Source organism: Amblyomma americanum, chromosome 1, assembly GCF_052857255.1.
Source record: "Amblyomma americanum isolate KBUSLIRL-KWMA chromosome 1, ASM5285725v1, whole genome shotgun sequence".
NCBI classification, from domain to species: domain Eukaryota; kingdom Metazoa; phylum Arthropoda; class Arachnida; order Ixodida; family Ixodidae; genus Amblyomma; species Amblyomma americanum.
The window spans coordinates 469787415-469812134 of record NC_135497.1 but is presented as its reverse complement, the minus strand read 5'-3'; the positions used below and the strand labels follow the sequence as shown (position 1 = coordinate 469812134).

Here is a 24720-nt window from a genome sequence, read left to right as displayed (position 1 = left end):
CTCGGCGGCTGACCCGCAAAACACAAGTTCGATTCCGACCACGGCAGTTGCATTTCGATGCTAGAGGCCCGTGTACTGTCCGTCGTTAGTGCACGGCAAAGAACACCAGCAAGGCCGTAATTGCCTGAGCCATTTACTACGGCTTCCTTCATTGTCTGAGTCACTTTGGGCCGTTAACCCTCATACACCAAACCAAACCAAACAAAACAAAACAGTTTGATAAAACCCGCTAAGTGCATGGTTAATGTTGAAAGCGCAAAAAATTTTTCAGTGGATGCTTTCAATGGTAGTACTTAATTTGCTGCTGAAGCAACGCAGCTTTGAGCGCCACTTTTGATAGTATGCTTTACGAAGGTGATATCCAAGTAGCTCAGCCAGCAGGCAGCAGAACAAAAAATGTAATGTAGATTAGCCCAGCGAATTCATGATATACAAAGCGAAAGCGAGATTAGGTGTCCACTCACCCACGGAGTCGGTTGTGCGCCTTTCTTTTCATGAAAATGAAGGGCCTTTGCAAAGTTGTCAACGCCAATAAACTCTAAAAACACCGTCGGGTTACTTGTTTTGTTTGGTTTTTGAGGAAACGAAATGCCACGGTAACCACCTCACATATCTCGATGGACACGCTAATCGCGCCATAAAGGAAGGGAGGGCAATAGGAAAGAGAAAACTGACAGCTGAAAGTTGGATATTGAAGAATGAAGGCAAAACGCTGAGGCGCCCTTGTGCTGTGCGATGTCAGTGCACGTTAAAACCCCAGGTGGTCGAAATTGTTCTGGAGCCCTCCACTACGGCAGCTCTTCCTTTCTTCTTTCACTCCCTCCTTTATCCTTTCCCTTACGGTGCGGTTCAGACGTCCAACGATATATTATTTTATTTATTTATTCTACAAGTACTGCCGACCTTATGCAAGGTGTTGGGCAGGAGTGGGTGGCCATGAACATGCAGAATATGTACGTATAACAAGAAAGCACACTTCAAGATAACAGATGGTCTCCATTGTCAAAATTTGCACGGTTCCTTATACAGAGTTTGATTGTGACCGGGGAAAAAATGTGTCATGGGTGTAAAAGGTGAATACGGGGCACAAGAACAGTCTCAGAGCAGATTACAATGCATTTTGTTTTTTAACGCATCAGTAGTCAGGCATTCAACAGATTGGGCATCCAGTGCATTCCAGTTACGTGTCATCCAGGGAAAAAGTTCTTGAGCACGTTGGTTTTACATGTGAAGTACTTAACCTTTTTTCTGTGGAATGAACGAGTCGTACGCACATTTGCGGGATGAATGTGTGCAGGAGCCGCTATGCAGGAACCGCGCAACCCTTACGGCAATTTTGCCAGCTGAGAATTGGCCTTGTTGAAACGCCAGAAGAAACTCCAAAGGAAAAGCAGAAAAATCGCTGCCGGAAACAACCCTACCACCCAAAGCAATCCCGGCTGGGAAAACCCAACTCCTGTTACCCCTACCGACGAAGGGCCAGCCACCGCCATCAAAAACGCCAACGGACAAGGAATGCGACACCAGCCTAGGCGTAGGATGCCTCCGCTCCCTAAAAACGACTTCAAAATTATCCCATGACCGAAGAAGGGACTGGCTGCCAGACTGCTTCACACCCACCAGGTAGCCCGCGCTGTTTGTCGCAGCGTGCGACCACAAATGCAAAGATGATTTCATCATCAGAGTCTGGTAGGGATCTAGTGTCATAATCGTAAGCACCCGACATTAGCCAGCTGCACAACTCGTCAAGTGCATTTCCAGCCTCAGATTTGAGGGACGCACAATTGAGATGAACACCTGCGTTGCCGCGCTGGAATATGTCCAGCATGGCTTGATAAATGGAATTGATCCCGGGACGACACCGCAAGAAGTCAGCATACTCAGCGCCCGGATGTTAGGAAAAACCAACACGGCCGTCATCACCTTTGACGGCCCCATTATCCCAAAATACGTTATCTACTACGGGGGCGAGACGGCATGCTACCCGTACCTTCCCACGAGACAAGTGTGTTATGTTTGTTTCCAGCAAGGCCACCGCTCCGACGTGTGCCCCACGCCGAATGTGCGCGTGTGTAGCCAGTGCAGAACGCGAAACCCACCGACTGGACATTCCTGCACACCCAAGTGTGTCCTCTGTGGTGAAGCCCACTTTACCGGGTCCAAGGACTGCCGCGAACGACTAAAGCAACTCAAAAGCCAGCGAGCCATGACCACCCTCAGCAACGATAAAGGCGGAAACAGCAGCACCAGCAGCTGAGGTGACAGCAGACGCCGCACCCGCGGTGACCGCAGCAGACGGCCGCGGTGGTTCAGCTCGGAGAGGGAGGCATCACGGAGCTGCTCGCTGTCCCAGTCGTTGACCCCCCCCCCCCCCCTTCCCGCTGCCTGCGGGGACGAATGGCGGGAACCAGCAACGGAAGAACGAAGAAACCGGATCCGCCCAGAAAAGCAGCAACAAGGTGAGCTGGAGAACCGATGCTCCTGGGGTTGCTCCGCACTCGGGTGGGACAGATAGCGAAAACAACACCAATACAAACAACGGACGCAACCATGACCTTGAGCATGAACACGCGAGAAAGCAGCACTTATTCGCGAGCTAGAACTTGCCCGCGTCAAACAAAACAAGTTGGAACGCGAAAATGTGGAACTCGGGAAGATAGTTCGCGAGCTAAAATCTAATGGCCCCCGCTGTCGAACGCTACACAAACGCACTCCTAGATGTAAATGAGTGACAAGGAGAGCTCAAACTTCAAAGTGGCATTAGAACAGATGATGCAGCAAATGATTCAACAGATGATGTATCACGTACAAGGCCAACTTGCAGAGTTGAGAAGCGCCTTCCGCAAACAGAAACGCACTGAGAACATCAAGGAAAAGGCATACAACCGGCCTGCGTCAGCAGCTCTCGTCAATCCATTTACGTCCCAAGGAATGAACAATTCCACTAGCTCATGAACGTAAATTATGGCTCACACGAACTGAAGCAAACAAGACATCTTAGACAGATGTCACTGGAACCTCAAGAGCTATTGCAAGAAACAATTCATACCGTCACCACTGACACCGCCTGATGTTATCGCACTTCAAGAAAGGGGCGCGACACCCAATATCACGGGATAAACATGCTACGACAGCCACATGACGGGAAAAACAGCAATCTCAGTGAGCAAGGAAGTCATAGCCATCAATCACGACAGCATAGCCGACACTGACATAGAGCATGCTATAGTAGAGATCATACCGAAAAACAAAAGGAAAAAAGTGTATTCATCGTCAACGTGTAAAGCCCGCCGAAGCCAAGAAAAGCAAAAATTTTTGAACTTTTACACGGTGCCCGCAAACTAGCGAAAAACAATACGCCAATCAACTTGTGGGACTTCACCGCCATGGACAAGATCTGGGGGTACCAGAAAGCCAGCATTAAAGGTAAAACACAAGCCGATGTTGCGGGTAACTTCAACTGCAATCTGCTCACCGAACCAGCAACCCCTACCAGGGATGGAAATAGCGTCAGCATATCGACACCTACCCGACCTCACATTCGTAAGAGGAAGCGGACAAACACAATGGGACAACCGATTGAAAAATATCGGCAGTGACCACTACATACGTAAGACGCAAGTAACCTCAGACAGCCTGAGGCGCCAGTTGGGCTGGGTAAAAATAGCGAACTGGAATACATTCTGAGAAGCATGCGACAGGAACCTTACCGAGAATCGCATACAGTCGATAGAGGAATAGGGATCCATGCTAAGCGATACGCAAGAAAAGTGCACCAAGAGCATAAACCGAAAGCCGCAAACACCCTAGCTGGACGCTCGGCTGCTGAAACTCTGAGATGCTAATCACAGTCTCACCAGCAGATGGAAAAACAAAAACTTAACAGAAAACTCAAGATTAAGTTCGCCGAAATTACAGCGAAAGCAGAGGAATACTTCCCACAACTGGAAAAACAAAACTATCAACAATTCAGCGATTCTCTTAGTGAGACGCTAAGCACGACACGGACTTGGCATATCCTTAGAGCGCTCCTTTATCCGACTAACACAAAAGCAGAAAACAATCAAGCCATCTAACGGTTCATTCACAAATTCGAGGGCACTGACTCGGAACTCCTCGATAGAGTGCGCACCAAAAGCTTCGGTAGCACGAACCCACCGCCTATATTGGGGAGTACTGGGGAGACGATAACGCTAATCTCGACAGACGCATCACACGAGAAAAGGTCTACGCCGCCATACAAAACGCCACCAGAAATACGGTCGCGGGTGCGGATAAGATCAACAACGCACACACCCGCAACCTCAGCGATGATGAGCTGGTCGCCGAACTGACCGACTTCCTCAACAAGCATTTGGAAGCTGAAACAGTCCCCGAGGAGTGGAAACATGCCGAAGTGGTGATGATACCCAAGCCAGGCAAAGAACTGTAGACAGAATACCTCCGACCGGTCTCCCTTACCTCATGCAGGGAAAACTATACGAGCGAGTCGTAACGCAGAGACCAACACTACATGGAAAACAACGATCTATTTCATCACAGGATGCTCGGGTTTAGAGAAAAATTATCAACTCAATACGTACTCCTTCAATTAAATGAAGAAGTACTTCAGAACGTTCCTAGGGACAGAGAAAACGTAATAATAGCCCTAAACATCAAAGGGGCTTTTGACAATGTGAGCCACAAAGCAATCCCTACGGGCCTGGACGACCTGAACGGCGGGCAAAGAATTCGCAGCTACGTCAAAGAATTCCTATAAAACAGAATTGCAACCAACGGCATAGGAGAACTTCGGTCAGCGAAGTTCCGAACGCCTAACAAGGGAACACCTCAAGGGTCCGTCATCTCGCCCACGCTATTCAACGTGGCCATGATGGGACTGGCGAAAAAACTAAAAAAATCAACAGCTTACATCATGCGATTTATGCCGACGACATGACCATATGGACTAATACTGTCTCACTCGGCGTAAAAGAGGATAGGCTACAAAAAGCGCCCACCCGCGCGGAAAACTACGTCAAATCAAGAGAGCTAGCGTGCTCGACCGAAAAATCTGACCTCCTACCGATGTGGAGAGGACAACAGAGCCGAACAGTCCCTACCAGTAAAGAGCTTCGACTAAAAGTCTACATCGAAGCAGAACCAATACCAGAGAAGACATTCATACGAGTCCTAGGGATGTGAATACAGTCAAATCAACGCTGTACTCATAACCTTGCGCTATTAAAGGCATCCCGCATGATTGCGCGCATCTCACATATACGTAATGGTATGCGCGAAGAAGACACACTCAAGTTGGTCAGGGGCCTAGTGGTTAGCCGGGTGATGTACAATGTCCCGTACTACAACCATATCAAGGGTGAAATACAACAGGCGGACGCCATTTTATGCAAAGAATATAAAATAGCGCTTCGACTACCCCATAACACCTCAACTGAAAACCTCCTAACCTTGGGAGTGCGCAACACGTTCGAAGAACAACGGGAAGCGCAGCACGTCACCCAAGTGCGTAGACTGCAGCAGAACCCCACCGGCAGAGCTCTCTTAAAGAATATCGGCTACACCGAGCAAAGTCGGGAAATATTGCGAACCGAAACGATCCCCGATGAGTACCGGAGCACGCTCAGGATGTCACCTAAACCAAGAAATATAGACCCCTACCTCCACAAAGGCCGCAGAGAGGTAAGGGCCGACCGCGTACAGAAAACACACGCATCCCGGGATACAAGGTCAACAGTGTACGTGGACGCTGCCACATGATCCATGACCAGGGGACAAGACACCAACAACGCAGTGGCAGCTGTAGTCAACTCAGAATTACACGAAATTACCAGCGCCTCATTGTAAGACTGCACGATAGACGAGGCTGAAGAGGCGGCCGTCGCTGTAGCGGCAGAGGAGGGCTATTGGATTGGGTGGTCACTGACAATTCTTACTGACTCACAAGCAGCCTGCCACAACTTTCTTTGCCGCAGAGTCGGTCACCGAGTGTTCGCATACTCCGCTCTCTAGACTGCATGACACAACAGCCAGATCCAAACCCGAAGAAACATAGGATCATCTAGGTACCGTGGCACACGGGGGGTGGGAGGAAACCAAAAGGCGGACAGGGTAGCTCGAGGATATACTAACTACCGAGCATCCAATGTCAACGACGTTGAGGAAACCCTGACAGTACAGCAGGAATGCTCAGCCATACTAAACAACTACAAAGGCCGCATTATGGGGTACCCACCACCGCACAAATCATTGAGGACAGAGGAGGCTGTCTCACGGAGACAATTACAAACGGGGTCATACCTGAACCTAAACACGCTACGTAAATTCCACCCCACACTTTACGAAAGCAAGTGCCCGTGGTGCCATGAAAAACCTACACTATAATAAATAACATAGGCATGCCAAAACGTCGACGTCGTTCCAATTATACCAAATCCAAGTGCGGAGTAATGGGAGGGTATGTTCTCCAGCGACTGCCGTGGTGACCAAATCGGTCTGATGCGGCGAGCTCAGCTGACGGCAGCATCCAGCGGAGCCCTGAAATAGGGGTAGCCGACCGTTGCGGAGATGGACTCATTTAAACCACACAAAAGCACTTGCGCTAGAGTTCAATAAAGTTATCCTACCCTATCCAGGGAATTGACTGCTCACAACTAGGGCTTTTGGGGAGAACGGTAGGTCCTCCTGAAGACTCTTTGGTGCCTTACTCTCGATGCATATCATCTAGTGTCTGTGCGTAGTTCCCCTTCGTTATACACCCCACGTTACATGGGCCAATAAACAATACACCAACACCGAAGCAGTGGAAGGCTGCGCTGTCCTCAAAGCCTAAAGAACAGTCTAAGGTGACTGAGAGAGCTCGCAAGACAGCGAAAGCAGCTGCGGTCCTCGAATGAGGACCCCACCTTTGGAGGGGGGAGGTATTTAATTACATTAATAATTAGTTTTGGGGGGAAAGGAAATGGCGCTTTGTCTCATATATCGTTGGACCCCTGAACCGCGGCGTAAGAGAAGGGATAAAGGAGGGAGTGAAAGAAGAAAGGAAGAAAGAGGTGCCGTTGTGGAGCGCTCCGGAATAATTTCGACAACCTGGGGATCTTTATCGTGCACTGCAATCGCTCAGCACACGGGCGCCATGGTGAAATACTTTAGCGGCAATAAAGTTTTTCAATCCCTGCGCCTTTACTTTCTTCAACAGCACTCTCCTATGCTGTTCTCATGGAGTAGCTACTTTTCATGGCCACGTTTCCTGAGAAATGATTTAATCGTTCTGTAACAAAGATCTTAGCGCGCGCTACATTCGCATGTTTCAGCACACCTTCGGCGGTCAGGCATGGTAACTAAAGTAGTACAAATCAATCAGAGGCTTTGATAGCACTTCGAAACAAACGCTTTCTTGGCCTAGGTTACTGTCTGCAGTGAAACCACTTCTTTTTGCGGAAGCAATATATGACTCAGTTGTGTTCGCAAAACATGTCCGAAAATTGTGTCCTCACGAAGACGTCACTCTAGTTGAATGAGTTTGTAGTAGGAATAGGACACATTTATTGTTGCACTGCATTGAATTCGGAATGGGGAGGGGGGGGGGATGGTTGTTACACTTTGTGGAAGACCCTATTGCGGCAGCCGCTGCTGCCCGTGCTCTCTGGACCAGGGCCCGCTGGGCCTCCAGGTCAGACCTGGACGGGGCCGCATCCCGGCCCTCCACAGTTGGCTGACTTATAACGGCTGTATATGCATTGTACTGGCAGGCCCATACAATGTGGTATAGGTCAGCATACTGCCCGCAGAGTTTGCAACCGCCTGTGAATGTAGGTCAACGTGTTTTAGTATTGCAGGATTTAAGACCCGGTTTGGAGCTGTCTAATGCGGCACTCCAGTTTAATGATGATGAGTAACAAATAAATGGTGTTATATTTCGTGATAAAGAATGATGTCGTCACATCGTTAATTAGTAGAACAATTAATAAATATTTATTGTAGTTAAGAAAAATGATTTAGTAAGGTTGAAAAAAAGGAAATAAACATGACCATCACTAATTAATAACGGAAAGAGAGGCGCGGCGCAAAACGGCGTCCACCGAAGCGACGGCGCTGGTTTAGGCAACAGTTAGTTTAGAATGAATGCGTTAGTTTTGCAGATGAAATCCCAGCGATGTCATCACTGGTTGACCTGAATCTGGTGGCAGTGTTCACGACTACTTTCACCAAAATTTTGACCAACAATTGGTCGTAAGCATTCCGGGTGGTTTCATAGCATTTCCCTAGCCTACATGTTTGATCAAGTTGGAGGCTACATTGCGACAGTCGTTCGTACTAATGACATATGCACCTTCAATTGCATGCTCTCTGAGAATTGCGACTGCGGTCGGACCGATGACATATTCACCTTCATTTTCATGCTTTAAGACGCGGTTGAGGTGTCCACCATGATGTCGGGATCTGAGAGCTACTGCGCCCTTTCCTTTCCTCAAAACACATGTTTTCGATAGCAGAGGATACAAAAACTTTATTGTCCAACAGAGAAAAGGTAGCCAGAGGGCAACCCGCCTAGACGATGGCCGAAAGGTCTTGACACTAGGCTGCGGCTTCGGACAGTGAGACGAATTGTAGCTAAGTCGCCTCGTCAGAGCTCAATAGTAAGGCCACCCATTGGTCTTTCGTCTTTATGCCTCGTCCCTCCCGGGAGCCTTGAGGACATTCTCATAGTATGTCTTCCAAGGTGGCCCAAAGTTCGCAGTTTGAGCATTTGTCTGAAAATTTGCCCTGGGTACATAAGACTCCAGAGAACCGGATTTGGAAAGGTGTAAGGTTGTAATCGGCGCTAGTTGATGGCTTGGTATCTGATCAAGGATCTATCTGATGGAGAAAGCCAGCTCTTTGAAAATGTTAGTGCTGCGTAATACTGTTTTCCACCATGCGATCCCTGTCTTTGAAGACAACCTCACTCGGATCGGCCCGGAAGGAAAATCCTCAGGCGAAGTCCTGGGCCGTCTCATTACCAGGCAGGGATGCATGTGCTGGTGTCCAGACTAGTGTAATTTTTCGATCTATTACACGACAGCCTAGAATTGTTTTCGGCCCTTCCTGAATTGTTGAATGACAACTTAATGATATACCTTGCTTTTGTTGCTAGAGAAACCAGGGCTAAGGCAGGCTTTTCGGCAGTCCCTGGGTTACCAGAGAGACTTATTTTGTCTTGTTTATTACTGGCGACCGCGAGCGTAATCGTGTTCTTACTACACTCAGTGGCGTCCACTTAGACCTCCTCGTCTTTGTAGGAGCGGAAGCGTTTCTCGAGCGCTTCTGCCCGTTTGGCCCCGTGCACTGAGTTTGCAGTTTGCGAACTCAGATCTATTCATGGCTACATTTCCTGAGAAATGATTTAATCGTTCTGTAACAAAGATCTTAGCGCGTGCTACATTCGCATGTTTCAGCACACCTTCGGGGGTCAGGCATGATAACTGAAGTAGTACAAATCAATCACAGGCATTGAAAACACTTCGAAACAAACGCTTCTCTTGGGCAAGGTTCCTCTCTGCAGTGAAACCACTTCTTATTGCGGGAGCAATATAGGGCTCAGTTGTGTCCGCAAGACATGTCCTGAAAATGTATCCTCACGTTGACATGACTCTAGATGAATGATGAATGAATAAGATGCATATTCATGAATAGTGGCGGTGTGATTATATTGTCCTGAATTTCTCCGAGTATGTCGAATCTGGTGGTTGTTCTGTTGTCTCGACCTATATGGAGTTTTTCAAGAATGGCTGCGCCGGTAGTGGTCCCGGCTAAGCGTTCAGTTTGGGACGCTCTTACAGCTTCAGTAATTTAAATTAAGTTACGTTTTGCGGGAAGAAAATGACGCAGTATCTGCCTGAAATATCGGCGGACAGCTGAACCGCTTCATAACGGAAGGGATAAAGAAAGGAGTGAAAGAAGGAAGGAAGGAAGGAAGAAAGAAGTGCCGTATTGGAGGTAAAAGGAATAATTTCGCCCGCCTGGGGATCTTTCGTTCACTGACATCGCACAGCACACGAGCGGCTTAGCGTTTCGTCTCCATCTAAACGCAGCCGCTGCTGTCGGGTTCGAACCCGGGAACTCTGGATCAGTAGCCGAACGCTTAACCACTGAGCCACCGCGGTTTAAGGGTATTGTGCATGCCTTGCTCTAGAAGGCGGCGAGTGCATGTATGGATGGGCAACCCTAGAGCTCGTTTCGTGCACCACCTGATAATTCCATGTATATTTTTCTTTTCTGCTACTTTAAGATCGAGGAAGGAGGCAGCATACAAGAAAAGGCTAACTACGAAGGCCCGTAGCAGCCCTAGACTTTCCTCTTTCATGCCGTGTCTCCTGCTGTTAATCAGCGGTATGAGACGCGCCGTTTGCTGTGCGCAGTTCTCTATCTTAGTTATTGCGTCATCGTTATACCCGTTTCTTTGTATAATCAAGCATAAATTTCTGATTTTTTTCGACCTGAGGCATCTTCGTCTCTTGCGCTTGTAGTTTGATGCTAGGGATGGATCTAGTTTCTCTCTGATGCAGAGGTCTATAAAAAGAAGTTGTGGCTTCTGCGGCGAGCTTTGCAAACCCCTATATCTGTCGTAGTTTTCGACCTCATTTATGGCCCTCTGTAGCGCACTTTCAATGTGCGCGTTGTTTGCACGCGTCATCCACATGGTGTTGTCGTCCGAAGCCATGCAGAACTTTAAGCCGTGTATCCCCTCCTGCCTCATCGGTAGCCGTATCATGGCCTCATTGAACGGAAACCTACCGAACCCTGCGGGGTGCCTATTTGAATTTTCAATTCCTCCACGTAAGCTGACATAAGTGCTCTCAGTTTTTTTGCATAAGTGCTTGGCATGCACATCAAACAGAAAAAAGCCATTTTAGTGCAACCTATGCAACGCGCGCAAGCGGGTTAATGCCGCAGACAACGCGAGAAATACGTGCTGTGCCTTTTCGTTAAGCGCGCTGGTGTGGAATACAGATAGCAGTAACACAATTACTGGAATTTCAGTAATTTGACTGCACTCTGTGGATATTCGAATTTGAATGCATTACCTTTATGGTCAAGCATTTTAGCAATGTAATGAATTACATTATTATAATAATTTCCCGGCAAAACTTATTATTTATTTCAGATGTTACTTTTCTTATCAAGGACATATATTAGACTGGGGCAACCTAAAAACATTGAAAATAAATCAGTCCCTACCTGCACCCCTGACCTATAACTGGCTTAATCCAATTTGAAGATAAAAGAAAAGGCACGAGGGCAATGGTAATTTTACCACCCGTAGGTGAGGAAAATTGGAAAAAATGAGGGCGAGGGGAAAAGCTACATAGCGAACCAGAACCAAGGGAGCGGGCCCGGGGAGACTCCCCTGGTCTCCCCTGGGACGTAGCGGAGAGGATGCGTGAAATGTATACGTTCTATGGCTGCCCGGAAAGAGGTTATGGGCATATGGATGGGAATGGGGAGAGCGAGATTTTTGCTCTGATACCTTCGAATGATTTGACTCCATTGCTGGCCTGACTGGCCAGGACAGGGGGGGGGGGGGGGGTGGACGCCAAGATTGCTCAATGGTGCGGCTCTGCTCACGGAATGCCCGACCACCCACAAAACTTAACGGGCTCTGACCGCCAGAGACTGGAGAACCTAACCCAAAGTCAATTATCTCGGGCCCCTCCACGACTTTCAGAGTTTTGTTTCCAACCTGCCAGCTACTAACCGTCGAGCGCTTCTCGCGGTTTTTCAGACACCACAAGTATGTGTGATGTGATCCGGCCAATAGAGGCTTAGGTCGTCAGTCTATCGGCCCTCCGGCCCTCGGCACCAGGACCTAACACCTCCAGTGGGACTCAGCTGTGCTTCCAACCAACCAACCATTCACTTATTTACTCCCTTAACTTGCTCCACGCCTACTGAGGAGGCAGTATTCAAAGCTAGGCTGACCGGGCCACAAACCAATAACGTGACTTAGGGTGAGTTAAGGTTTTCGCACTGGTCGTACTACGCCCCTACCTCGGCGTCCCGCAATGACCTCGATGGCCCCGCAGACAGCCCTGAGGCCGCTTCCCCGAGGCGTCGCTTCCAAAGAGCATGGATGCGGTGATTCCCCGCGCGGATCTGGATTCTCTGTAACGAGAAACAGGCGCGTCGGTCGCCAGACGTGCAAGTCCCGCGTGCATGTATACATGCAATACATGCAAGTTGCATGTATTGGAAAACCTTTTGAACTTTGTGCATGCCTTCCGTGCCGAGTAAGCCCAGCCAGGGTGTGTCTCCAGGCCTGCCTCCGCTCAGGCATCGGACCGCACGAGCGTGAGTGGCCCTCACAGTCGCTTGGAAGTCGCTGCCACTCCCATGCGGTTTCGCATCCCCAGAGGATGGGCTCCGGCCAACCCATACCCACCGCTGGCGTTGCACCGGAACAAAGCCTATAGTAGGATACAACTTAAAAAAACAGCAGTTGTTAACACTCGGCCACGGTCCGCGGCGTACTGTATTACTCCGCTAGCCAGTCACAAAGGTGAACGAAATAAGCTTTTTAATATTTGACTTTATTAAACAAGCCAGGTATCAAAATTCTAGAGCTAATAACTTTTTCTCATGGTTAGCTTCTTGTTTAGGTGACAAGAGAAGTTTTAACAACGGCCTACATTTTTCTCGTGTAGGAATTCTGTGCGCCAGTCATGAATGTGGGCGGAGCTTCACTGCAGACTTAAGATGTACCCGACTATAGTAGCCGAAACTGCACTGCCCGTATTAGGTGGCGGGGGGAGGGGTGGGGGGCACGAGCAGGCACCACAGTCGGATTTAAGCTGCACTTTGTGTCAGCAAAGCTTTGCCCTGTTTAATGCTGAATACGACGCTTCGAAAGCAGGAACGATGCGCTAGAAGCCTTGGCCAGTACCACGGCAGGAGTGCACGTATTTCAAGCATCACACAAGCAGGCGGCGCAGTTCGCGGACTTCAAGACAATCTAAGAGAGTGCACAGAGGAGCTTTCATGGATATGTCGGCCAATGGCACAACCTTGTCCCGTTGTGCTCGTGCCAGATGTGGAGGGGGAGGTGGAATGGCTTCCACATTTGTGTTATTCTAAGGCGATATAGATACAACCACACACGACTGCAACCCTTTGCCTCGTGCGACCCACTGAACGTAAAAATTTGCCAAGGTGAAAGGAAACGCACCGTAACTGTCTCACTGCCGGTGGATACCTCAGATGTGCCGTGAGGGGGTATGAGAAGGTCGATATTATTCCGGAGCCTTCCACTACCACACCCGTTTCTGTGGTTCTACTTTCACTCCCATGGCGAAGCTATGTACGTGTGAACGTGCCGTAGTGGAATGCCCCGGAATCACCTAGGGACCTTTAAAAATCACCGCATTCTACAAACTTCGAAGATTGACATTGCCTCCACCTCACAGTACCATGTCGCCCTTATCCAGCGCCACATGGCGACAATCACAGTCGGGCTTCTTTATGTGACCCTACTGTCTGTCATGCTTTCACCCCAGCTTCCCTTTTATTGTTACACGGCGTGCCCAGATCCACACTTTTCTACTACCTTTGGAAATGTCCTCCCCCAGAGGCAGTACTCATTTCCCCAATCCCACTCATTTTTCCTGGGAGCCTGTTTTATGGACCACTCATCCCGCCGGCTAGAAATGGCTCGTGGATCGGGCTTTATGTGAAGCACCAGCCCGTGGACTACTGGACCAGTAGGTGACCACTCTGGAAGATTTATTTTTTTCGTCTAATAAAAGTTGTTTTGCTCCATCCATCCATGCAATTATATCTCACAGCACGCGGGCTTTTGAGCTTCGCCATCTAAACATCGCGCAGATTAAGGGAATACTGAGAAGTGCGAGTTACTTCGTCCTTTCCATACTTTTTAGATCGGAGCTCTACTCGCAGAGGTAAACTTCGAAAATTTCCTCATGCTGAGCGGGAGTACCCTGGATCAAACCCGACCGCGGCGAATCCGTTTCGATGGAAGCAAGACTTAAAAGGCGCCCGTGTGTTGTGCGACGTGGGAGCTACTTAATGATCCTCAGGTGGTCTAAATTATTCTGGAGACGACCACTACGTCATCTCGTCTTTACTTCTTTCACTACCACCTTTGCCCTTACTTTATGGCGTGGTTCGGGTGTCCACCCAGATATGTGAGACAGCTACTACGTTATTTCCTTTCCCTAAAACCAGTTTTGTCGGTACTTTGATGGTTTTCGGCGGGTTCTCGAAGCGAGCGGACGTGTTTTTCAGCTCTCCGCTCTTTCGGACGCAGGGCCTAAGGCTTCGCGGCGCTGCGGGGTCTCCTCATGGAGGCCACAGACGTCGTGATCGAGCGAAGGCCTGCGTTCGGCGGTGACAATGAGCAGCGAAGGGCAGGCCGCTCACGCTCACGATCACGGAGACGAACGCCATCCAGATCAAGGTCGTCCTAAACCATTCGGAGAATGCAGGCCGAGATCGCTGATCTGCGGGACATGGTGAGGTGCCTGACGGCGGTTCTCATCACCACCTCGGGCTGCCTCGAGTCCGCCATCGGGACCTTGGAAGTGTTGCCGGCAGACCCACGCGTTCTAGCCTTGAGGGATGCCATGGCACTTGCTCACCAGACGCAGGACTCCATGACGGCTCCCGCCCCGCCATTTCTGGCCACCCCTACGCTTTGTGCCGCCATTGCTACTCCTGGGGAACCGGCTGTGATGCTCTCTCCCTCTGATGCTGCTGCTGCGGGCTCAACGCGGACACCTGCAGCCGAGGAAAGCATGTGCACCCCGATGGACGAGTCTGTTCTCAGGAGACGGCGACGCTCAACGGGATCCGAGGGGGAAAGGGACGCGGAAACCAACAGATACATCGCGGTGGCCAAGCGGGAAGCTCGAAGCACCCCCCCCCCCCGCCGTCACTGTTCCCTCTCCCTCCATGCTCAAAGGAGCAAGGCCTACCCAGCACGAGCCCCATGGAGCCCACCTCCAGCCTGCAGCTGATGCTGCTGCTGTTGCTGCTGGGGCGACGGCAACCGGAAGAAAACCGGGTGCGACCTCGCAAAATGCCGCCGCATGAGACCAGGCTGCGGCTGGGGCTTCGTCTGCTGGCAGCGAGCGCGCCCAAATCCGCGGCGCGCCGCAGCAATGCGCCGCAGACAGCGGCGACGCTGATACTGGGTCCAGCCTGGTCCCGTGGCGTACCATCACTACCAAGGCGCAGCGGCGTCGGTGAGCAGCCCTGGAGCGAGCCGCGGCTGCCGTTGAGATCCCGTCCAGCCTGGTGGGGACGGTCCTGTTTCGGCCGGCGAACCGGGGCATCGCCTTCACCAGGGAACAAGGCTGGGAGTTGGCCAAAGAGATCGGATCCCGTCCGGGCGTCCTCGCCGTCCTGGTAAACATGCGGCGAAATGTGGTGGCAGTGGACGCGGGGAGCAGCGATGCTCTCCAGGCCTTGCTAGCCACAGCCGTCATCCGCGGCGTGCCGGTCTGCGCCAAGGAGCTTCCACCTCGGAACCAAAGCTCCGGCCTGGTCTTCGGTGTGGACGGGCACAGGACGGGAGAGGAGCTGCTAGCGGCGGCGGAGTCAACGATGCCGATGGTATCGGCGTCTCTATCGGGAAGCACACTCGCTCTCCGTTTTGCGGCGCCGACACCACCGGCGATCATCACCATAATCAAGCGCAGGCTCTCGGTCCGCCCCTGCCGTCCCCGGCCTCTCCAGTGTGTCAAGTGCGCCAGCCTCGGGCGTGCCACTGAGGTGTGTCGTGCTCCTGCCCGATGCACGCGCTGCGTTGGGCCGCACGAGCCTGGTACCTGCGCGAGCAGCCCGGCTGCATTAACTGCGCAGGGCGGCACGCAGCCATTGACCCAGCGTGCCCGCACTGGCAGAGAGAGTGTCACGTGGCCACTTTAATGGTCACATCCATGGCACCGTTGTCCCGGCGGATTGTCCGAGCCGCCGTCCAGGCTGAAACAGCGGCCCCAGCCAAGCAACATCAGCAGATGCCGCTCGCGCATTCTTATGCGCAGGCCATCAGGGGAGCACCCCAGCAGCAGCAGCAACCGAAGCAACGGCAGCGCCGGCAGCGGCAGCGACGATCCGGTTGCCCGGCGTCCCGTAGAGCGCGGCCCGAGCCTGCGGCCGCTTCTCATGGCGAGCCCCCTGACGCACGGGACGCGGAGATCGCGCGCCTAAAGCTGGCGTTGCGCGACCTCAGCGCACTTTTCCCGGAGGGCACCGATGGACACCGGGCTTGCTTAGAAGCAGCGGGTGCTGCCGCACAGATAAGCCAGCATGGTGGCTAGCTGCCGGACTCCCTCCCGCATACTATCCATCCTGCAGTGGAATTGCGCTCACTTGCAGCGCGGTACGCCGAAATGCGAGTTCGCATCGCACAGGATTCGCCGGAAGTTATCGCGCTGCTGGAGACGTACGTACGTTCACATGACGGGGATCCCCAGGTGCGGCTACCTGGCTACATTCGCTACCACTCAGCCACCACGTGCGAGGAACCCACCTGTGCCGTAGTGCCCTGCTGTGACACATCTCATCGCCCCGGGAATTAAGCGTGCGTGATATACGTGCGACAGGACGCCCAGCACACCTTCATCGGCTCGGCGGCGGCGACATCTGACGACCAGGAGTGCGTGGTGGTGACCGTGCGCGTCGGTGGTGTTGACACGTCGGTGGCCAGTGTTTATGTGCGTCCAGCTGTCGCCTGCAACGCACTCTGTTTTAGTGCTGTGTCTTCGTGCTGTGTCCCGCGCCAAATCATCGTGCTGATTTTAACGCCCACCATAGTGCGTGGGGCAGTGCGCGCCACTCCGCGCCTGGAGACGACCTGCACGGCGCAGCAACGCAGCTGGGACTCACCCCCTTGAATACCGGCGAGCCCACCTTTCGACTACGCGGAACAACCGGCACCTTCATAGACGTTGCCTTCGCATCCAGATGCATCGAGGCGACATGGCGCAGATCATCATCTCTTTAGGGCTCGGATCATTACTCCATCCTAATCGAACCCACTGCATTGGAGGCGCGCCCCAAACGTGCCTACTCCATTACCAACTGGAGTGCGTTCAGGCGGGTGGTCGACTAGGCGGCGGCCACTAGCGCACATTTATTTTCCAGACTTGTCCGAAGCGCTCTCGCAGCCACCCAACGAGCAGAGTTAAGGGCAGGGCAGCCCATACCTGATATGAAGCTGCTCAATCTGCGCGAGAAGAGAGATCGCGCAGACCGACGGGTGCGACGTACTGACAGAGCCGCCGACTGGACTGTCTACAACCGCTTGGACGCGGCAGCGTGTCGCCACGCCAACAAGCTATACCACCGGTAGTGGGCTTCACTATTCCAAAGGATGGAGGAAGATGTCAGCTCGCGGAGGCTGTTGACACCCTGCGGCGCATCACGGAACCACAAGCAAACCGTCAACCGCTGGCCGTCCTCGCAATCTCCAACGGTCTCGGCTTTGAAGAGTTGGCAGGGCGGTTTGCCGATCGATTCGCGCCGCCGTGCCCCGCAAACGCCGCTAATATAGCTGCTCCTGAGAGCCCCAGAAGCGACGCCAGTCCCTCGCGCGTCGCCTGGGAAGGTCCGTGTGATACGCCGTTCACTGCGGCGGAACTGAACAATGCTCTGCAGCGCTGCCGCCGCCGCTCGGCGCCCGGACCGGAAGGGGTGACATACCAGATGCTGCGAAACCTGGATGCGCAGCAACAACAGATCCTCCAGCAGCAGATCAACCTGGTGTGGGAATGCGGAGAACTACCGGAGAATTGGGGTACCGCGGTCATTTGTCCCATCCGAAAGGCAGGGCGCCCACCTACGGAACTGAGAGGATACCGGCCAGTGGTATTAACATCGGCGGCAGGTAAGCTCATGGAGCATATGGCGTTGCAGCGTCTGAACGAGCGGGCTGCGGAATCTGATTTGTTTGACGAGCTGCAGACGGGTTTCCGTGGGATGCGGTGCACGGCTGATTTTATATCGGACGTTGTTGCAACGCTGGTGCATGCGAGGGTGGCAGGCCAGGTTGCGCTGCTGCTACCACTGGACGTCTCGGGCGCTTATGACAACGTTTACCGCGGACCAATTCTCGCGGTGTTTGAGGGGGCCGGTGTGAGCGGGCGCCTTTTGCGATACGTTCATGGCTTCCTGAGCGGTCGCACCATGCGCGTACGAGTAAGGGGTAAGCTCTCCAAGCCTCGCCTGGTGGACACGGGCGTGCCGCAGGGCTCTGTCTTATCACCATTTCTGTTTAAAGTGCCATGTCGGTGGTGCCGGCCTTCCTCCCCACGAGCGGCCGATACCATGTGTACATGTCCATATATGCAGACGACATAGCTCTGTGGCGCCGGGAACCACCGGGCGAGGTGCTCCGCGTGCCGGGGTGGGGTGCCTTCAGGGAACCCTGTCCGCAATCGATGCCAGCTTGCGCGGCCTTGGTCTGTCGCTGAGCGCAGACAAATCGGTGGCCATGGTCTGCGTTTCGCGCTCGCGCGCGCACCTCGCGCCACTGTCACTGGACGAGACTCCGAGTCCTTAGCGCAAATTGGTGCGGTACCTTGGCCTGCACATCGATTGGCGCCTTTCCTTCCGTCCTGCGGCGACCAAGGCCTGTCAGCAAATGAAGAGGATAACAGCCGCCGAGCAGAAGCTCACCGCTCGAGGCCAGGGCATCTCCCAACAAGCCGCGCTGCGGCTATACAATGCCGCAGCTTTGGGGGTGGTGCTCTATGCGCTGCCGCTCGTCATGGTGCGCAAGCCGTGCTGGAAGAAACTCGAGCTCCAGCACCGCAAGTCCCTGCGCGTATGCCTAGGTCTGCCCAAAAACTAGCAGTGCGCCGCAACGTTAGCCGAGGAAGGAGCGTGGAGACTTGAGCTCCAAGCAGCGCGCAGGGCACTGAATCACATCGACCGGCTTCACCGCGCACCAAACGGCGGTTCGCTGCTGCAGCGTATGCGCTCGCACCCGCGCCCACAAATGGGCGCAGCGCTGCTCGAGTATGAGCAATTGACACATGGCCCACCCCCCTACGGCTCCTGCGCGCCCAGGCCTGCTGCCTCGCAGGTACAGCGAGAGATCGTCGGCATTGCGGGAAAGCGGAGCACACACCTCTGTGCTGTGCAGAAGCTGGCCAGAGCCCTCATACACGAGGAGCTCCAGCACCATCTCCTCGTGTACACCGACGGCTCAGTGACCCGCGACCGCTGCTCCCTTGCAGCGGCGGCTACCATCCCCACCCTGCGTCTACACAGCCAGCAACACGCAACCTTCCTGAGCTCCTCCACCACGGCGGAGTTGATGGTGGTGGTGGTGAAAACATTTATTCAGAACGGACAGGAGGTGTTTGGATCAGCCCTAAGGGACCGATCCTTACAAACACTAGGTGGAGGTCCCTAGTTTGGGACCCCAGTGGCGGTAGCCGCCGCCCGGGCGCGCCCGACTAAGGCTTGTTGGGCCTGTAAGTCGTGGCAGCCGAGCAGGGTCGCCTCCCAGTCCTGCCGGGTTGGGTTGGGGATGGGGGGAATGGCCGGGTTGGAGGGGCAGGCCCACACCATGTGATAGGTGTCCGAAGACACCGCGCTACAGTGCGGGCAGTTGCCGCTAAAGGAGGGGTCGAAATGTTTTAGGGCAGCCGGGCACAGCAATGTATTAATGAAGAGGCGGAGAAGGAGCCGCTCATCCGTCTTCTTGAGGCCTTTACATGGGCTAGGGTAAAGGCGATGGCTATCTTGATAGGAGGTTGCGATATTTTTGAACGTATAGACCGGAATAAAATCGGGTTCCTGATCAGGTGGGGAGGAGAAAACAGCCCGGTCAGAGAGCGCGCGGGCGGCTTCGTCTGCTGCCTCGTTTCCTGCCAATCCCTGATGAGCAGGGGCCCATATGAGGTGACGGTGTGCGGGGTCCGTATACCGTATGCAATTTTGGTATATTCGATAGGCTAGGAAGGGAGTGCAGCCTTGTTCGACATTCCGACAGGCCCCTCGCGAGTCGGTGATTATGTATTTTGAATTGGAATGGGAGGCCGCGAGAGCAATCGCGACCTCTTCTGCTTGTGTTGCACTGCGGGCTCTGAAATTGAGGCCGTTAACTGTGTTGCTGTTGTGAACTACCGCGGCCGTGTACCATCCCCTGTGGTGAGGGCCGGAGGCGTCCACGTAGTATACACCTGTTTTGTTGCCATAATATCGGACTAGCGCTTCCGCTCGTGCCAGGCGCCGACCATTATGGTCTTCATGTGACATGTTTGCTGGAAGAGGCCGCACGTGGAGGGCACGTCTCCACTTTTCCGGGATGTGAAACCTATCTTCCATTGGAGGGCTGTGTTGGATATGGAGTCGAGCAAGAAGGCGGCGACCCGACTTCGTTAGCGACAAGCGCGTGTACTGGTTTGTAAGGTGCGCCTCCCGGAGCTCCCGGAAAGTATTCACCCCCCCAAGGACCATAAGCCGGCTGTTTGAAGTAGTGATGGGGAGGTCAAGGGCACGTTTAACAATTTTGCGAAGGTTGACCTCAAGGGCGTCCTCCTCTTGTTTCCGTAGGTGGAGATAAGGAGTCGAATAGAGAATTCGACTAGTTACGAAGTTGTTTGCCAGCCGCAAGGCATCCTTACTTCGTAACCCTCCGCGTTTGTTGGAAACCCGGCGGACCATGCGGCCCACCTGGTCCCCCACCTTACGGAGTTTGGCCAATGTTGTGTCTGGCCGCCTGTGTTTGTGGATGTAGAGTCCGAGTACCCGTATCTCATCACTTTCGTGTATGGGACCACTCTCAAGAGAAAGAGATATTTTAGTTGTGCACTTCTGTGAGTGGCGGAGGTGCACAAATTCCGATTTTTGAGGGGAACATTGAAGACCGCAGCGGCGGGCGTAGCGGTCTACTATCGTCGCCGCTGTTTGCAGGCTGGTTTCAATGTCCCCTGTGCTGCCCTGTGTGGCCCACAGAGTGATGTCATCGGCGTACAGGGCGTGCTGCACGCCGGCGACACCACCCAGCTGGGCCGGCAGGTGCATCATGGCCAGATTGAAAAGCAGCGGGGAAAGTACCGCGCCTTGAGGGGTTCCCCGCATGCCGAGTAGGTAAGGACCATGCTCTCTATCTTGAATTCGAATGTAGGAATGACGATCCATTAAAAATTGGCTTATGTATCGGAATGTGTTGAGGCCACAGTCGGTGTGACTTAGGTTAGTCAGTATTATCTCATGTGTTACATTGTCAAATGACCCTTTAAGATCCAAGGCGAGTACTACCCGGTCATTATCGGGGCATTCGAGGGGGTCAAGGACTTCCCGATTGAGTTGCAGGAGGACATCCTGTGCGGATCTGTGTGGACGGAATCCGAACATGGTGCTCGCAAAGACATGTTTGTGTTCAAGATATGTAGATAACCGATCCCGCACCATCGTCTCCATTAGTTTGCCCACACATGAGGTGAGAGAGATGGGGCGGAGGTTATCTGTGTCACTTGGTTTGCCAGCTTTATGAATAAAAGTAACCAAAGCCGTTTTTCATTCCATTGGCAGGGGGGTGTCCTCGCGCCAAATCGCATTGACGTATTCCAGGAGGGACTGGTATGCCAAGTCGGGCAGGTTCGTCAAAAGCTTGACGGTGACGTTATCCCGTCCTGGCGCAGTGCCCCGTTTCATTTTGGCGAGAGCCGCCCGCAGATCATGGAGCTGAAAAGGTTGATCCAGCTCCGTGTTTTCTCTGCCTGCATAAGAGTACGCAGATCCACGGGGGTCTTGGGCTGTACACAGATACTGGTCCCGAAGTTTCTGTGCCAGTTGAGTCGTGTTGCCGGGAAAAGCGTGCATGGCTCGCTGCAAATGTTTTTGTGTTTCGGTTCCTGTTTGGGTTGGGTCGATTAAGGCTCGAAAGAGACGCCACGTGTTTCGACTGGACATTTGTCGCGCGGCCGTGTTGCATCTATCTACCCAGTTGGAGTCGGCGAGTTGGGCCGCGTACTCTGCCGATTTCTGGGTAAGCTCGGCAATTCGAGCTTTAAGCTTTCTATTGTGTTTTTGCCGTCGCCAACGGCGGACGAGGCTGCAACGAGCTTCCCAGAGGTGTAGAAGGTGGTTATCCACGTCCGTGACCGCCTCTGAGAGCTGGATGTGTGTTTCATGCGAGGAAAGGTGTGCCAGCAGCTGTTGGGACCATGCTGTGTAGCCTTGCGCGGAAATTGGTGTATTATCAAGTGAAGTCTAAGGTTGGACGAAATCTCGTCTGGCCAGAGAGTAGCGTCATAGGAAAACAAAAATACATGAATCGCCGACCAAAGGCTTGTGTCAATAAACGACGTTTCGGCTTCCTTACGGAAGCCTTGTTCACTGAAGGCTTTACTAAAAAACCCAGCTCTTAAATACGTTTCAATAATCGTCCGAGGCATCTTGCGTACACTGGCGGGAGATTGCCGTCATTGCGATTAAATGTTTTTTTAGTCGTTTGTATCGCCAGCGACTCAAGATATTGGCGTGTAAGCCCGTTTCTTTCTTTGGCGATACTAGAGGCCTCATTCCAGCAGATACGATGTCCTGCTGATACGGCATGCTCCGCAAGAGCGTTGGCAACTACTTTTTGGTTTTCTACGTCCTTCTTGTGCTCTTTCAGGCGCCTTCGAAAATTCCCGCTTTCGCCTATGTATACATAATCGCACTCAGCACAAGGGATCCGGTACACCACGCCCGGAAATTTTTCCTTTTCCTTCTTTTCCTTCACATTCACAAGTTCGTGCCGTAACTTGTGGGTGGGAACGTGGGCAACGTGCACGTCGTACGAGCGCAGCACACGTCTCAGTGCTTCGCTTACACCAGGCACATAGGGGATGGCGGCATGTGATTGGCAATGGTGGCGGGCCGTGTTCTCTAGGAGGACTGAGCGGCGTTCCACGGAGGCTAGAACTTTCCTGGGGTAGCCGCAAGTCGTCAACTCACGGCGCACTTGCACCAGGTCCGAGGCATGGTCTTGATCTCGTGAGCAAATTTTTCTCGACCTTTCGATGAGTGAAGCCGCAACAGCACGTTTGTGGCAGGCCGGGTTCACTGAGTTAAAATGTAGGCATCTGCCCGTGTGGGTCGACTTCCTAAACACTCGAAATGAGAGGTTATGGCCCACTCCCTCCACTAACACGTCCAAGAATGGTAGTTGGTTGCCAACCTCCTCCTCGACAGTGAACTGTATGGCCTTTTCCATGCTGTTAATGTGCCTGGTGAACGCGGCAAGTGCGTCCTTCTTGACTATACAAAAACAGTCGTCGATGTACCACAGGAACACATTAGGTCGGGGATGGAAGGAGGCCAGAGCCCGGTTTTCGATGGCTTCCATGGTAAGATTGGCGGCCGTGACAGAAATGGAAGCGCCCATTGCAGTTCCGTGCACCTGCTTGTAGAACGAACCTCGAAAAACGAAGTACGTGTTTTTGAGGCAAAACTTCAACAACCGTAACAGGTCCTGTGCCTCAAGGGGTGTTCTTTCGCTGAGCTTCTCGTCATTTTGGAGGGCAGCCGCGCAAACATCTACCGCTAGATCGACTGGGACGCTGGTGAAGAGCGACGTAACGTCAAAAGACACAATGATGTCGTCATCCTCCACCACGGCGTCACGCACTTTTTCAGTGAAGTCAAACGAGTTGCGTATGAATGTGGGTCCTTTTCCTACTAGCGGCGCGAAGACACGGTGAAGGTAGCCCGACAGCTGGCATAGGGGCGAACGGGTAAAATCCACTCTCGGTCGCATAGGGACGCCCTCCTTGTGGATTTTCGGAAGGCCGTATAAAGCAGGAGCAGACCCATTGTGACAAAGGATTCGGTAGTAGAGTGCCTTGTGCTGAGGAGGTACGAAGCGAAACACATAGGCAAGATGCTTTTGCAGCTCTCGTTCTACCTTCAGGATAGGGTCCTTCTTCAGTGCGATGTACGTGCTCTTGTCTTTTGAGGAGTTCCATCATTTTTTTGTCGTAGTCGGTGCTGTTCAAGATGACGGTAGCATTGGCCTTGTCGGCGGGAAGGATAACAATTTCCCGGTTTCTGCGCAGGCTTCTTATTGCGTTGCGCTCCTCAGGAAGCATGTGAGAGGCCTGTCGGGTCGGCCGTTTGGCAAGGATGCTCACAACTCGAGTTCGAGCTTCATCGCGGCGGCCGCCCTCAACTTTCATCACTGCACGTTCAACAGCGCAAATTACCTTTCTTGCGTCCGGAGCAGACCCAGCGTTGAAGTTTAATCCAAGCTCAAGAACTGCTAGCTCGGATTGGGTAGGCTTGTAGGTAGACAGATTGTGGACTGTGGAGCTCGTGCTGACTGGGCGACTAGCAAAGCTGGCTTCCTCGTGGCAGGCATCAGTCTCACCATCTTGTTCTTGTGAGCCGCTTGTCGTTGTTGAGACTGAAGGCTAGCTTTGTAGTTGGTATGCAGCTGGATGCTCGCGAACTCGTTTGTGCATATGTACTCGAGGCGGCGACGAGCAAAGAAGAGTTGATTTTGAAGGCACCTGATTATGTCTTTGCAGTTTAGGATCCTGGCCTGCAGTAACTGACGTTCTGCTCTTGCTATGACGCTGTGTCCAAAAGCGGAGTCGACGGGTCGCAGCAAGCGGAGCGATCTGGGGATTAGGTTTCTGGCCTTGCAGGCGAGGTTTAAATCTAAATGGTCCCTAAATGAAGATAGTCGGACGGTCATTGAAACGTACTGGCGGACTTGAGTTA

At 52.7% G+C, this 24720-nt stretch overlaps 1 protein-coding gene across 1 annotated transcript in view; it reads right to left on the bottom strand.

Moving 5' to 3' along the window:
• The window catches only part of LOC144126209 (uncharacterized), a 58957-nt gene extending 34784 nt beyond the window's left edge, over window positions 1-24173 (bottom strand). The window contains exons 1-2 of the mRNA XM_077660236.1: window positions 23937-24173; window positions 23177-23845 (exon numbers count right to left, since the gene is read on the bottom strand). Coding sequence (XP_077516362.1) covers window positions 23177-23845; window positions 23937-24173 — 906 coding nt within the window. The remainder of the gene's footprint in view (window positions 1-23176; window positions 23846-23936) is intronic.
• Between the last annotated feature and the right edge of the window lie 547 nt (window positions 24174-24720).